Raw genomic sequence first — 14,490 nt, 5'->3', positions numbered from 1 at the left:
ATAAGAAGGTAGTGATCCGACCGTGAGCAGCACACATCCAACAGGATGCTACAAAAAACAGGAACGTGGTGCCAAAAAAACACCAAAGAAGAGAGGAGGAACATCGAGCAGATAAAACCAGAGGATCAGAGGTGTACTTTCACTGAAGGAGAGGATGAAGATGTTTCCTGTCCGACAGGAAGCTGCTGGTGACAGTGGGGTAAATTAGTTATGATGGTCCCTAGTGCTCACACACACACACACACACACAGAGCTGGTAACTGTTTATAAAAAATCTAAATGAATCTAATTCAGGAGCTTTGCTGCGTCCACGTGGATGTTTGTGCCAAAGAAATCTCCTCCAGGTGTTTTTGAAACATTGTGTTCACACAGATGTGACAGACGACCTGAAAACATAACTCAGCTCCACGTCTCTCTACCTGATGACATCACAGGTGTGACACTTCCTCCTCTGGTTCCTGTCTCTGACAGACAGGAACTGATGTCCCCTGACAATAACTGAACTTCCTGTAAAGCATGATCGGAAGTGTAGTGCAGTGTGTCTCACCCCGTGTCCCTGATGTAACCAGTAACTGAGCCACCAGTAACTCAGAGCTGCATTTGTCATCAGCACGATGAAGAGGAGGAGGATGAGGAGGCACACACAGTATCCTGCAGGAAGAATCCACACACAGGCTTTTATTTTGAAGGGCCACTCTGTGTGTGTGTGTGTGTGTGTGTGTGTGTGTGTGTGTGTGTGTGTCCTGACCTCCAGCAGCCTTACAGTACTGATGAAACGTTCTCCAGGAGATCAGTCCGTCTCTGCTGTTCTCCTGATTGATCAGCTGATCGGCAGCTTCATACAACAAACAGCTGGTTATTGATCATGTTATTGATCCATTATTGATGACTGATTGTGTGTAAACATGACAGCTGTGTGGAATGAAGCTGGCCTCAGCAGGTTTAGAAACTCACGTTTGCTGTCAGCTGACGGAGCATCCAGGTTCTCGTCCGACGCATCAAAGGCTGAAAGGTAAAAAACAGGAAGTCACAGTCACACACTGCTTCCTGTTTATTGATTATCAGGACCTGAGTCCACACAGAGTCTTTACTTTTAATTGTTCCCAGTGAGGACAGAGTGTATCAGGCTGCATACAGACGCCTGGAGCGCCACTCTCAACATCTGTTCTCAGAGCGCTCCGCCATTTGTCTGCGGCTGCTCTAAACGCTTTAAGCTTAAGGTCTCTGAACGTTTCAGGAAGGCGCCGGTGATGTCACTGCTGCTTCTTCAGCTCAGCTGCCATCACAGCAGAGAAAGAACAGCTCATGTGTCAGGAGTAGATCGGCCGGAGGACTCTGATTGTTGGGCTTTAATCACAGTAAGCTCAGAACTGTGTCAGCACTCATCACATTAGCTGCCTAGTGAACGTCTAGTGGTGGAGAAAAAAATCCATACAGCAAAGTATCATGATAATTTAGTGTGGCAGCATCGTATCATCACACAATGCCAAGTATTGATTTTTTTATTATTTAAGTTATCAATATGACAAATTCAAATTAAACCTCAGGTAGCGTAATAGAATAATATAATCAATTACTTTTTCAGTCCAACAGATGAACATTTAGTTGCTAATAAAAACAGACTGAAAACTTTATCTGATTACATAAAAACGAATGTTGAAAAAAGGTAATAAATATTAATAATATATTTGATTATATTTTCATGTTTATTGAGCAACAGTTTTGTGTGACAGGAATTAAAGGCCTGTCTCAATTAAAGGCCTGTCTCAAATAAAGGCCTGTTTCAATTAAAGGCCTGTCTCAATTAAAGGCCTGCTGAGTTCACTCATTTAATCAAATAATAACCTGGGCTATAAATTGAAGCTTTATGGGATTAAAAATCACAGCGATATTATATCATGACAATATCATGTTGAATCCCAGCCTACCTAACGTCAATAACTGGCTTTCCATCCAAATGTATCGCAAATTTTAAGCGAATTTTGTGAAAATGCGCAAAAGAAAACGCAAATTTATGCACGTTTCCATTCATTATTGTTTTGTGAGTATTGGGAGTCAACAGGTCGAGCAGAAGGTGGCGCTTCTCATGAAAAATAAAAATGCAAAAGAACACCCGTAGAAGAAGAGGGTGCCGTGAGATGACGTCATTGAGAGCGTCTCATGGTACACCAGGCAGTGCACATGATGCAGCGGTATTCAACACGTCCAGTTTATTCAGGTAAGTTGCGAAATACACTCACCTGACGCTGGAGTGATTACCTCTCTCTAAGTTCACACAGAGGTGTGTGTGTGAAGTAGAAGTAGGATTCGGTAGCCTACGTCATTGTTTATTCGCTAAATCTGTTTCCATTGCCAAAAGTTGCATTTTCCTAATATCGATACACTGACTTTTCCACCTCCTCAAAGTGTAAAAACTTTTTTGCGATATTTCGGCCTTTTTTCAAATTTCTGGCGTTTTTTTTTTTAGCAATTGTTTAAAATGCGAATAAAAATAGGTGGATGGAAACCCGATTGTTGTCATTGAAACAAACCCATGTGGAGCACGTCACTCAAAGTGCTGGGAGGGTTTTTGTTCCTATGAAGCACTGGGATGAAGCGCTCCCTCGCACCCTGTTGTTACTGTTGAAGAAAATCCCTCTCTGATTCAACAGGACGACTCCTCTCTGACACAGAGCAACAGACACGACTGATCTGTGGTCAGTCTGATTGAATCACTGATCTGAAGTCAGTGACAGCAGATCATCATTCATCACATCATCCACTCATCAAACTGTTTGTTTCCTGTGATTATAATAAACTGTGAATATTAATATTTAACATTTCTGCTGCAAAATCCAAATAATTATTGATTCCTTTGAATGGATGAATGAACTAATGGATGAATGGATGAATGGTTTCATCTCTCCTTGCTGCACTGAGTTCATGTTGTCATAGACAGACAGCAACATGTTGATTCAGACACTGAGAGAAGATCCAAATATAACTTTAATAATCAATCCGTTATCAATCAATAACTCTGCATCTGATCGTCTGTTCATAAATCTGTTAATATCTGTTAATGATTCAGCTGTAAACATGATTCATAATGACCTCATGAATAAAAGACATTACTGACTGTCCTCAGGGGAACAACAACAACAACAACAACAACAATAATCAGCTGCTCTGTGTGTGTGTGTGTGTGTGTGTGTGTGTGTGTGTGTGTATGAGGTGTACCTGGGTTGATGATCCCTCCGTCCATGTGACATTTAATCTCCTCCTCCTTCTTCTTCTTCTCTTCTTTATGAGGCTGAAAACAGGAAACAGGAAGTCAGAGATCAGCTGACACACACTTCCTGTTTTTATTTTAACGCTGTCAGAGTTTCTGTGAGATTAAAATCAAACAGTTTAAATCTTCTCTGATGATGTCACGACAGAGGAGTGTCCACCTGCTGAGGCAAGAGGAGAGTACTGATTGGCTGGTGTCTTACTGTGACCCGCTGCTCCGTCAGGTGTGTGGTGATGAGCTCAGCGTAGTGCTGCCCCGCCCTCATCAGCTCCAAGTGACTTCCTGCTTCAAGGACCACCCCATCCTTCAGGACCAGGACCTTGTCACAGTACTCCATGTACTGATGGACAGACAGACAGACACAAGTCAGTCTGATTGGTCTTTGACATTGACGTTAAACTGGACACTCACCTGTAGCAGGTGGGTGACCAGTTTAACCTCACCTGTAGCAGGTGGGTGACCAGTTTAACCTCACCTGTAACTGGTGCGTGACCAGTATGACGGACTTTCCCAGCAGGTCCGTCTTGATACACTCTTCGAAGATGTGTTTTCCGACGTGGGCGTCGACGGCGGACAGTGGGTCGTCCAGCAGGTACAGGTCTTTGTTGGAGTAAATGGCTCTGGCCAGACTGATCCTCTGTTTCTGCCCCCCCGACAGGTTCACGCCCTGCTCCCCCAGCTGGGACATAAACACACACAGTTATGCTGTATCTGTGAGGACCATCAGCTCAGGGCCGTTACATCTGCTACTGATGACACACTGTGTGTGTGTCCATGTTGTTCAGACACACATTGTGAGTGTGAATATGTTAGACTGGGTTTGGAGGAGATTTTAAGTATTTTCCAATATTTTATAAGAAAATAACTTTAATAAAGTGGTCAATTAAAAATAATGAAAATTATTATCTTTTGCAGTCATTCTTAAAAATGCGAAGAAAAAAAAAAGTGTTTATACGACCAAATCACAGGAAATCAGTTCAGATGCTTAAAACCAGAAGATGTTTCACATTTTGAGTGAAAAAAGATGATCGAATAATAATTTACACACCTGCAGCTTTTATGTTCTTATCTTTATTTTATTGTATGATATTTTCTTTTTTACATTATTGCTCATATTCATCAGAATGTTTCAGCTTGCATCAGATCATTTAGTTGTTCTGGTTGCTGTGTTCGCACTATAACGTTTATATAATGTTTTATTGTTTGCATTTCAAAAACTGTTTCCTGTTAGCACCTTGTACCTCGACTTTGACATTACCATGTTTCAGTGAGGTCATGTCATTAAAACCTCTTTGAACTGAACTGATAATTGATCATCTCAGTAGCCGTTGATTAGACTGATTGATTAATGATAACGGAACACTGGGCTCACACCTACACACCTGTGTGTGTGTCGTGTGTGTGTGTCGGACTCACCACTGTCTGGTCACCATGAGGCAGGATGTCCAGGTCGGCCTTCAGGCTGCAGCTGTGCAGGACTCTGTTGTACCTGCAGAACATCCGGACGTCACTACAGACGTCACCTTACACCTTCATCACAGGAGGAGGAGGAGTTTATCTACCTGGATCGGTCCATAGGTTCCCCCATCAGGATGTTGTCCTGCACCGTCCCATAGAAGATCCACGCCTGCTGGGACACATAGGCAATCGATCCGTCCACCGCCACTGAGCCCTGCTGCAGGTGGAGCTGAAATACAAACACACAGGTGAGCGTACCTGACACACAGGTGAGCGTACCTGACAAACAGATGAGCGTACCTGACACACAGGTGAGCGTACCTGACAAACAGGTGAGCGTACCTGACACACAGGTGAGCATACCTGACAGACAGATGAGCGTACCTGACACACAGGTGAGCGTACCTGACAGACAGGTGAGTGTACCTGACACACAGGTGAGCGTACCTGACAGACAGGTGAGCATACCTGACACACAGGTGGACGTACCTGACAGACAGGGGGACAAACCTGACACACAGGTGAACTCACCTGTTCTAACAGACTGCAGATCAGTGACGTCTTCCCACTGCCAACGTTTCCACACACACCCATCAACTGGCCCTGCAGAGAAAACACAAACCATCATTAACACATCAGCCAGATCACCTGGTGTGATGTCACAGCCCAGGTGAGGACTAAACTGATCTGTACTTGAATAGAAGACAGGAAGTGGGCGTGGTTTATTAAGGAAGTCATGTTAAATCATGCAGATATTGTATAACTCTGAAGTGACTTCACTTCAACAACTTGATTTAACATCGGTATATTAATAATCATAAATCTTATTTCACATCCTTTTTCTTTTAACTGAAGTGATTTTTATGACCCGTCTGAACCGTCCGCTGTGACATGCCTCTGAGGTCAGTGTTCATCAATAAAGACATATTTAACAGAGGTCGTCATCTTGTTAAATAACACCATGGAAACACTCGTCTCGTCAGTGTGACCTTGTTCAGGGTGAAGGAGATGTTCCTCAGAGTCGCCATCACGTCACAGGGTCGGTTTTTTGACACCAGGTCGTCCCTGTCCTCTGTGTCAGGGGGGTGGATTGGTTTGGTCCAGGACAGCGTGGCCTTCTCCGTGACAACCACGGCTGACTTGTCGTATATGTTCCGGACAACGTACGAGTCTGGATTCTCTGTCAGCAGTAACCTCTGAAACACACACACACACACACACGAACACAATTATACACATGATATAAACACACAGGACTTTAAATCCATCTGAATCTGTCGTCACAGTCATGTCTCCTGAAAGTGAGCCAGCTGATCATAAACAAACAAACAAACAAACAAACAGGAATTAGTTTTTACCTTCAGGATTTATGACAGAGTTGATATGGAGATGATTTCAGAACATATTCAGAAATCACTAAGATCTGTTGGTGTAATTATCTTGATTGAATTTAACTGAAAGGGTTAGCGTTTGTAGTTTTGACGGTTTATAAATCAGACCGTGGCTTTTTTTTTTTAAAGATATTTTTTGGGCATTTTGCCTTTAAGAGAGGACAGGTAAGCATGAAAGGGGGAAAGAGAGAGGGGGTGGACATGCAGCAAAGGGCCACAGGCTGGATTCAAACCCGGGCCGCTGTAGCAACAGCCTTGTACACGGGGCACCTGCTCTACCCACTAAGCAACCAACGCCCCAGACTGTGGGATTTCTAAAGACTCTGGTAACGCAATAACACAGTGATGCTGCTAAAGCTGACTGCTGATGTACATATATGGGTGGAGTTTTGTCTCTGTATGTGTGTGTGCCTGCAGTGTCCCTCAGGGCTCTGTCTCAGGTCCTATGTTATTTACTTTATATGCTTCCACTGGGTCACATTACGCAACTGTTTGTTAGCATCAGTGACTGGATGTCAAACAACTACTGATGGAGGTTCTGACAATGGCTTCAGACAGCAGAGTTTCAAAGGTTGTTCAGAGTATTGGGTCCCTGTCTTCAGCCATGTGGTCAGATTTTAGGATCCTGCTGTTATTTCTGACCAGGTATTTTGACCATCACGTTAAATCATTGATTTGAACTTGATTTATTCAGCTGATAAATACTTCAGAGCTCAGGTCTGTGGTGTCTCGGCCTGTGCTGGAGGTGATGATCAGTGTTTCTGTGTCCTCCCAACTGGACGACTGAAATTCTCTTTTTGCTAGTCTGAACAAATCTTCTCTGAACAGTCGTAAAATAATCCAGAATGCTGCTGCTCATCTGTGAACCAGCTCCAACAGGTCGACACACATCAGACCCAGGTTAGTTTCTTTACTCTGGCTTCACATCAGGTTCAGGATTCACCTCCAGATACTGGTTCTCATGTACAGAGCCCTCCACCATGTGTAGTCCTTGTCCTCTGGTCTGTGTCTGTTTGTCTCTTCTGTTCCATCTATCTGCTCTGTGTTTCTTCTTTTGTTTTGTTTTTACTGATGAATGTTTTATCCTTTGATTCATTTTATTTTGTGAATCTAAAAAGGCATTTTATTTGTTTTATAAACGTTTGTATGTGTATATCAGTCCTTCCAGGATCTCAGGGCAAAAAAACCTTTGCAGCCAATTTTGTCAGAACTTGTGATAAAAATTATGGCATTTTTATGTGATTTTTGTGGGAAATTGCAGCTAATGACAAGAGGAGAAAAAACTGTGATTTTTTTTTTAATCACTACCTCCAAAAAAATAAGTCACGTAATCACTTGCTATAATAATCATACTGAACATTACAAAAATAGCTGCAAATGTTTTTTATAGTTCTCTTCTTTAGTCTTATTTAATTAGTTTCAAAACATGGACTCCAATAATGTTGCAAAAAATCCTGGGTGAATATTGTAGCTCTCAAACCAGACAATGTGACTGTACAACAACATGTGAGCTCCATCTTCTGTACATTTTAATACTTTCAACACATATTGTCTGCATTTAAACAGTGCAAAACTGCAATGCCATTAGCGCATTTGATGACACATCTGATGATGTTTCAAATGACATCACATGCGTGACGACTTCTGGTCGGCCGGAAAATGCGGAAAAACGCAGAAATAACTTTCGTTCAATTTGTGTTAATTGCGATTGCAAGATCGCGATTTTCTGGAGGGACTGATCTAACAGTTAATCATTGACAGGTAATCTGCACACAGTGATAGAAGGTGTTGAAGGTGGGCGGAGTCATCATCAGTCACCTTGAGTCGATCCACAGACACAGTAGCTTCAGCCAGGATGTTGAAGGTCGTGGGCAACAAGGACAGAATAAACCTCATACTGTTGAAGATGGTGACGACAGGAAAGGCCTGATGAACAAACACAGAGTCAATCATCCATAAAGGACTGGGGGCGGGGCCAGCAGGGGCGGGACCACCGTGCGGCAGTGTCAGCAGGGGGCGGGGTCAGCAGGGTACGATAGTGCATATATCAGACGATTTAAATAAATGAAGGGAATCACACACACTGCTGCTGCATTCATACAGTAAGATACAAAACACCAGGTCTCCAGATGTACTGCAGACGCCAGAAGAGCTCTGCAGGTCGACCTGCAGAGCTGGCTCACGCTGCTAGCTTCAATGAGGACACAGATGTATCTGCTCTCCGGTTGTGGTAGCAACAGTGGTATCAGTAGTACTCACGGAGCTGGTATTGAGAGGAAGACCCAGCAGCGTGTGGACGATGAAGGTGACCATGATGGCGAAGATGGGGACGAGGGGGCTGATGGTCACACTGAAGTTTTGGATGACTGAAGCTTTCGCCAACATCCTCTGCTCTGTTTTCCTGATGTCTGTAAACACACCGCTGACTGTCATCATCATCACCATCATCATCATCATCATTATCATCTTCATCCGTTACACTGTCAGTCAGTTCAACATCAGAAATCACTCAGAAAAAATGATCCGTTCAGATTTTTCTGATTCATAAGCGGGCAGGACAAAACAGGTTTATTTACATTTTTATTACTCTACTTTATTATTATTCCACTCTTTTGTTATTTTACATTTTTCTGATGTTTCATCACAAAGAGCAGCAGACATATTTATTTATTTAAGTTTTCACTTTGCAGACCTGAACTGGTGCCACATTCGTACCTGTGTGACAGTGATGTTCTGTACAGGTGAACCCTGTGACTGTTCTCACCTGTGTGACGGTGATGTTCTGTACAGGTGAACCGTGTGACTGTTCTCACCTCTGTGACGGTGATGTTCTGTACAGGTGAACCCTGTGACTGTTCTCACCTGTGTGACGGTGATGTTCTGTACAGGTGAACCCTGTGACTGTTCTCACCTGTGTGACAGTGATGTTCTGTACAGGTGAACCCTGTGACTGTTCTCACCTGTGTGACGGTGATGTTCTGAACAGGTGAACCCTGTGACTGTTCTCACCTGTGTGACGGTGATGTTCTGTACAGGTGAACCCTGTGACTGTTCTCACCTGTGTGACGGTGATGTTCTGTACAGGTGAACCCTGTGACTGTTCTCACCTGTGTGACGGTGATGTTCTGTACAGGTGAACCCTGTGACTGTTCTCACCTGTGTGACGGTGATGTTCTGTACAGGTGAACCCTGTGACTGTTCTCACCTGTGTGACGGTGATGTTCTGTACAGGTGAACCCTGTGACTGTTCTCACCTGTGTGACGGTGATGTTCTGAACAGGTGAACCCTGTGACTGTTCTCACCTGTGTGACGGTGATGTTCTGAACAGGTGAACCCTGTGACTGTTCTCACCTGTGTGACGGTGATGTTCTGAACAGGTGAACCCTGTGACTGTTCTCACCTGTGTGACGGTGATGTTCTGTACAGGTGAACCCTGTGACTGTTCTCACCTGTGTGACGGTGATGTTCTGAACAGGTGAACCCTGTGACTGTTCTCACCTGTGTGACAATGATGTTCTGTACAGGTGAACTGTGTGACTGTTCTCACCCGTGTGATGGTGATGTTCTGTACAGGTGAACCGTGTGACTGTTCTCACCCGTGTGATGGTGATGTTCTGTACAGGTGAACCGTGTGACTGTTCTCACCTGTGTGACGGTGATGTTCTGTACAGGTGAACCGTGTGACTGTTCTCACCTGTGTGACGGTGATGTTCTGTACAGGTGAACCGTGTGACTGTTCTCACCTGTGTGACGGTGATGTTCTGTACAGGTGAACCCTGTGACTGTTCTCACCTGTGTGACAGTGATGTTCTGTACAGGTGAACCCTGTGACTGTTCTCACCTGTGTGATGGTGATGTTCTGTACAGGTGAACCCTGTGACTGTTCTCACCTGTGTGATGGTGATGTTCTGTACAGGTGAACCCTGTGACTGTTCTCACCTCTGTGATGGTGATGTTCTGTACAGGTGAACCGTGTGACTGTTCTCACCTGTGTGACGGTGATGTTCTGCACAAGTGAACCCTGTGACTGTTCTCACCTATGTGACAGTGATGTTCTGTACAGGTGAACCCTGTGACTGTTCTCACCTATGTGACAATGATGTTCTGTACAGGTGAACCGTGTGACTGTTCTCACCTGTGTGACAGTGATGTTCTGTACAGGTGAACCGTGTGACTGTTCTCACCTGTGTGACAATGATGTTCTGTACAGGTGAACCGTGTGACTGTTCTCACCTGTGTGACAGTGATGTTCTGTACAGGTGAACCGTGTGACTGTTCTCACCTGTGTGACAATGATGTTCTGTACAGGTGAACCGTGTGACTGTTCTCACCTGTGTGACAGTGATGTTCTGTACAGGTGAACCGTGTGACTGTTCTCACCTGTGTGACGGTGATGTTCTGCACAAGTGAACCGTGTGACTGTTCTCACCTGTGTGACAGTGATGTTCTGTACAGGTGAACCGTGTGACTGTTCTCACCTGTGTGATGGTGATGTTCTGCACAAGTGAACCCTGTGACTGTTCTCACCTGTGTGACAGTGATGTTCTGAACAGGTGAACCCTGTGACTGTTCTCACCTATGTGACAATGATGTTCTGAACAGGTGAACCCTGTGACTGTTCTCACCTATGTGACAATGATGTTCTGTACAGGTGAACCGTGTGACTGTTCTCACCTGTGTGATGGTGATGTTCTGTACAGGTGAACCGTGTGACTGTTCTCACCTGTGTGACAGTGATGTTCTGAACAGGTGAACCGTGTGACTGTTCTCACCTGTGTGACAGTGATGTTCTGTACAGGTGAACCGTGTGACTGTTCTCACCTGTGGCCTTGCCGTAGAAGGACTTCTCCCAGACGTACATCTTGATGAGTTTGATGTAGGTGAGGATCTCGTTGATGATTCGGATTCGACAGTCAGTGATCTCAACCGCCTTCTTCTGGAAGTGATTGATGAGCCTCGCAGACACTAACTGACACACACACACACACACACACATAAAAACATGTAATCAGATTACTTCTTCTGTCATTATGCTATGAGACAGCAGGACAAAAACAGTCTGTAGAGACAGACACCACATTCTCACATCACATAAACCAGACGAGGTGACTGTTGGAGGGTTTATTTTGTTTCATTATCTAACGTCAGTCTGTTTTGTTGCTGAAAGACAGAAACTTAAATTCAGGTGTTCAGTTTTATATTTTCACTTTAATAAACAAAATACATGTAACAATATTTCCTGTCTTCAGAGGTCAATGGATTCAAAGGTCGCCGTGCAGTTGGCAAGGCAATACTGTAACATGATCAATCCACATCAGACCACATCAGATCTCTACATCTGATACTGTCTGCTGCTCTCTGTGTTTTTCATCACGTCATTAAAAGGTAAAAATCTTTGATGATTACATTTTTGGTTTTGTTTTGACTGAAATATTTAAAATAACCTAAAATATATCGACACTTTTCTTTGACTGAGATCGGAGCAAAATGTTCAAACCTTTAGTCAATGACAACTTCACCAAATATAAACAAATAAAATAAATAAACATGATAAAAACTAATGAGGACGAATAAATAAAAGTATCTGACAATGAATTCACTGATGAAGTCATCATGGCTGCAGCAGCTGGAGCTGAGACTGAATGTCTGATTCAGTTTAATATGAGCAGCAGCATAAAGACACGGACAGGTTTCAGGTAAAGACACAGGTGGATCTTATTCTCTATCCTCACCTGTGTGTCAGTGCCCATTCACTGTTGTTTTATCATGCTGACCAGGGCTCCTCAGCTGAAACACATCCGTGTCTTTATGTTTTTGCCCACATTAAATACTTTTGGTGCTCCATCTGTTTTTTGATCTTCACTTTGCACATTTTTATACTGTCTAAGATTTTGGGAGGTGTGTGCACTGCTATTTTTCATCATATATATCATGTTTCCATGTTTATATAAAATCTGGACCCCTGAGAGGGGACACAGTAAAGCTGCTGTTTCCTGCCTGTATGTTAAGCTAAGCTAACTACATCCTGTCTGCAGCATCTCACTCCCTGTCACAGTGTAAAACAGTCAGCAGTGTGTCCACACACCTGGAGGAGGAAGAAGAGGAGTAAGATGACGAAGCCGATGAGGACGGTGTGGTCGAGGATGGTGCAGGTGTAGATGGCGCTGACGATGAGGAGGATGGGGAAGGGCAGCAGGAAAGGACCAAACAGGACGGCTTCGTACAGCCGGTAACTGTCGCTGGTCAAAACATTCACCATCTGACACACACAGAGACAGATTAATGGATAAATACATTGAGAGGGGAGGCAGCTGATTGATAGATCAATCGATTGATAAATCATTCAGTAACACAACGTATCTTTTCATTGCTACGCGGACAACACACAGATATACCTTCACCCAAAGCCTAGCTGCTGTTTTAGATTGTCTCAGTGATATCAACTGTTGATGGCACAAAATTTTCTTCAACTCGATAACTCAAAATCAGAAATCATATTGTTCAGTCCCCCAAACACAAAACCCACTCTCACTGAAAATAGCCTCAGTCCACCGTCTGCTAATGTAAAACCCACTGGGAGTACGATTTGACTCTGACCTCACCTTCGGACCACAGATCAAAAAACTCGTCCTGTCTTGTTTTCTCCAAATTAGAACCATCTCAAAAATCAAACCAATGCTCTCACACTCAGACCTGGAAAAAGTCGTTCATACATTCATTTTCTCAAGACTGTAACTCCCTTCTTTCTGGCATTGTCATACGGATTACTGTTAATTTATCATGCTGATCTGTTCTGTACGACATCTATTGCACGTCTGTCCGTCCTGGAAGAGGGATCCCTCCTCAGTTGCTCTTCCTGAGGTTTCGACCGTTTTTTTCCCCGTTAAAGGGTTTTTTGGGGAGTTTTTCCTGATCAGCTGTGAGGGTCATAAGGACAGAGGGATGTCGTATGCTGTAAAGCCCTGTGAGGCAAATTGTGATTTGTGATATTGGGCTTTATAAATAAAATTGAATTGAAATTGAATTGAATTAACCAAAAGTCCCTGTCCCGCTTGCACCTAGTTCAGAACACAGCAGCTGGGCTTCTTACTGGTTTTAATAGACGACATCACATCACCCCAATCCTGGCTTCTCTCCATTGGCTTCCTGTTTGTTTTAGAACTGATTTTAAGATTTTACTGATCACTTTTAAAGCTCGCCTGGGTCTGGCCCCAAGCTATATAGCAGAAATGTTGACACCATGTGAGCCAGCTCGCAGCCTTAGATCCGATCAGGGCCCCTCGGCTGTGGAACAACCTGCCTGAGGAGATACGGCTCGCAGATTCAGTGACGTCTTTTAAATCACTTCTTAAGACCCACTTTCACAGACGCCTTTATGTTATGTTGTCTATTTTAGATTTTAAACCTTACTTTTTATCTGTTAATTTATTTATCTTAATGAGTCTATCTTTTTGCCCTTATCGTAGTCATTATTTTATTTGTATTTATTTATATATTTTTTATATTTTTTATCCTTTAGGTCTCTCACTTGCCTTCACCATGACATTTGTGTGTTTAATTTTATATATATATATATATATATATATATATATATATAAATCCCCTGCTTCAGGTCTTTATGCCAAGCTAAACTAAGAGAAGCTAAGCTAAGCTAACAAGTTTCCCCCTACTTCAGGTCTTGGTGCTAAGCTAAGCTAATCACCGTCCATGTTGGACACTCAGAGGTGAAACATGTGAACTGTGAAGGAAACAGACATCATGATGTGTCTTCCTGACCTGTCCCACAGACAGTCCACAGTGTGTCCTCAGAGTGACGATCTTGTGGAAGCCCAGCATACAGAACCCTGTCTTCAGTCTGATTCCTGTCCTCAGGTTCAGAGCCCAGACCAGAGCGAGACACCCGCTCCTGGAGAAGTCCACCAGGAGGAGACAGAAACACAGACCGAGCCCCTCCCCAACTGTGGACGCCTCCGGTTTGATGATGTACTTCAGGATCTCATGGACCAGGACGCCCTGATGGGACAGACAAATATTGTGAGGACCTGAAACTGAGACACTGAGAGGACACATTGAGAGGACACAATGAGACACTGGGAGACACACTGAGAGGACACATTGAGACACTGAGAGGACACACTGAGACACTGGGAGACACACTGAGAGGACAAAGTGAGACACTGGGAGACACACTGAGAGGACACATTGAGACACTGAGAGGACACACTGAGACACGAGACTTTTCCACCAGGTGTACCTAATAAAGTCAGTCTAATAAACTGGAGGACATGTCCAACACATGAGCAGCTCTGACATTACAGTAAAAGAAACAGTAAAGACACATGTAGATGTTTCGTCCTCTTTCTAAGTCAATG

General features: G+C 43.7%; 1 protein-coding gene across 2 annotated transcripts in view; it reads right to left on the bottom strand.

The window, feature by feature from the left end:
* LOC117252790 (ATP-binding cassette sub-family C member 12-like) overlaps nt 1-14,490 on the bottom strand; it is a 30,646-nt gene that overhangs the window by 8,745 nt on the left and 7,411 nt on the right. For both annotated transcript variants that reach the window (XM_033619984.2, XM_033619975.2), the window contains exons 5-19: nt 13,895-14,131; nt 12,204-12,377; nt 10,940-11,087; nt 8,377-8,525; nt 7,936-8,043; nt 5,716-5,922; nt 5,258-5,329; nt 4,831-4,955; nt 4,685-4,757; nt 3,744-3,947; nt 3,471-3,608; nt 3,217-3,289; nt 955-1,005; nt 749-835; nt 548-651 (exon numbers count right to left, since the gene is read on the bottom strand). In XM_033619984.2, coding sequence (XP_033475875.1) covers nt 548-651; nt 749-835; nt 955-1,005; nt 3,217-3,289; nt 3,471-3,608; nt 3,744-3,947; nt 4,685-4,757; nt 4,831-4,955; nt 5,258-5,329; nt 5,716-5,922; nt 7,936-8,043; nt 8,377-8,525; nt 10,940-11,087; nt 12,204-12,377; nt 13,895-14,131 — 1,950 coding nt within the window. The remainder of the gene's footprint in view (nt 1-547; nt 652-748; nt 836-954; nt 1,006-3,216; nt 3,290-3,470; nt 3,609-3,743; nt 3,948-4,684; nt 4,758-4,830; nt 4,956-5,257; nt 5,330-5,715; nt 5,923-7,935; nt 8,044-8,376; nt 8,526-10,939; nt 11,088-12,203; nt 12,378-13,894; nt 14,132-14,490) is intronic.

The sequence above is a fragment of the Epinephelus lanceolatus genome, chromosome 2 (genome assembly GCF_041903045.1).
Source record: "Epinephelus lanceolatus isolate andai-2023 chromosome 2, ASM4190304v1, whole genome shotgun sequence".
Taxonomy (NCBI): domain Eukaryota; kingdom Metazoa; phylum Chordata; class Actinopteri; order Perciformes; family Serranidae; genus Epinephelus; species Epinephelus lanceolatus.
The sequence above is the reverse complement of the archived record's forward strand: the minus strand, read 5'-3'. Positions and strand labels throughout refer to the sequence as shown.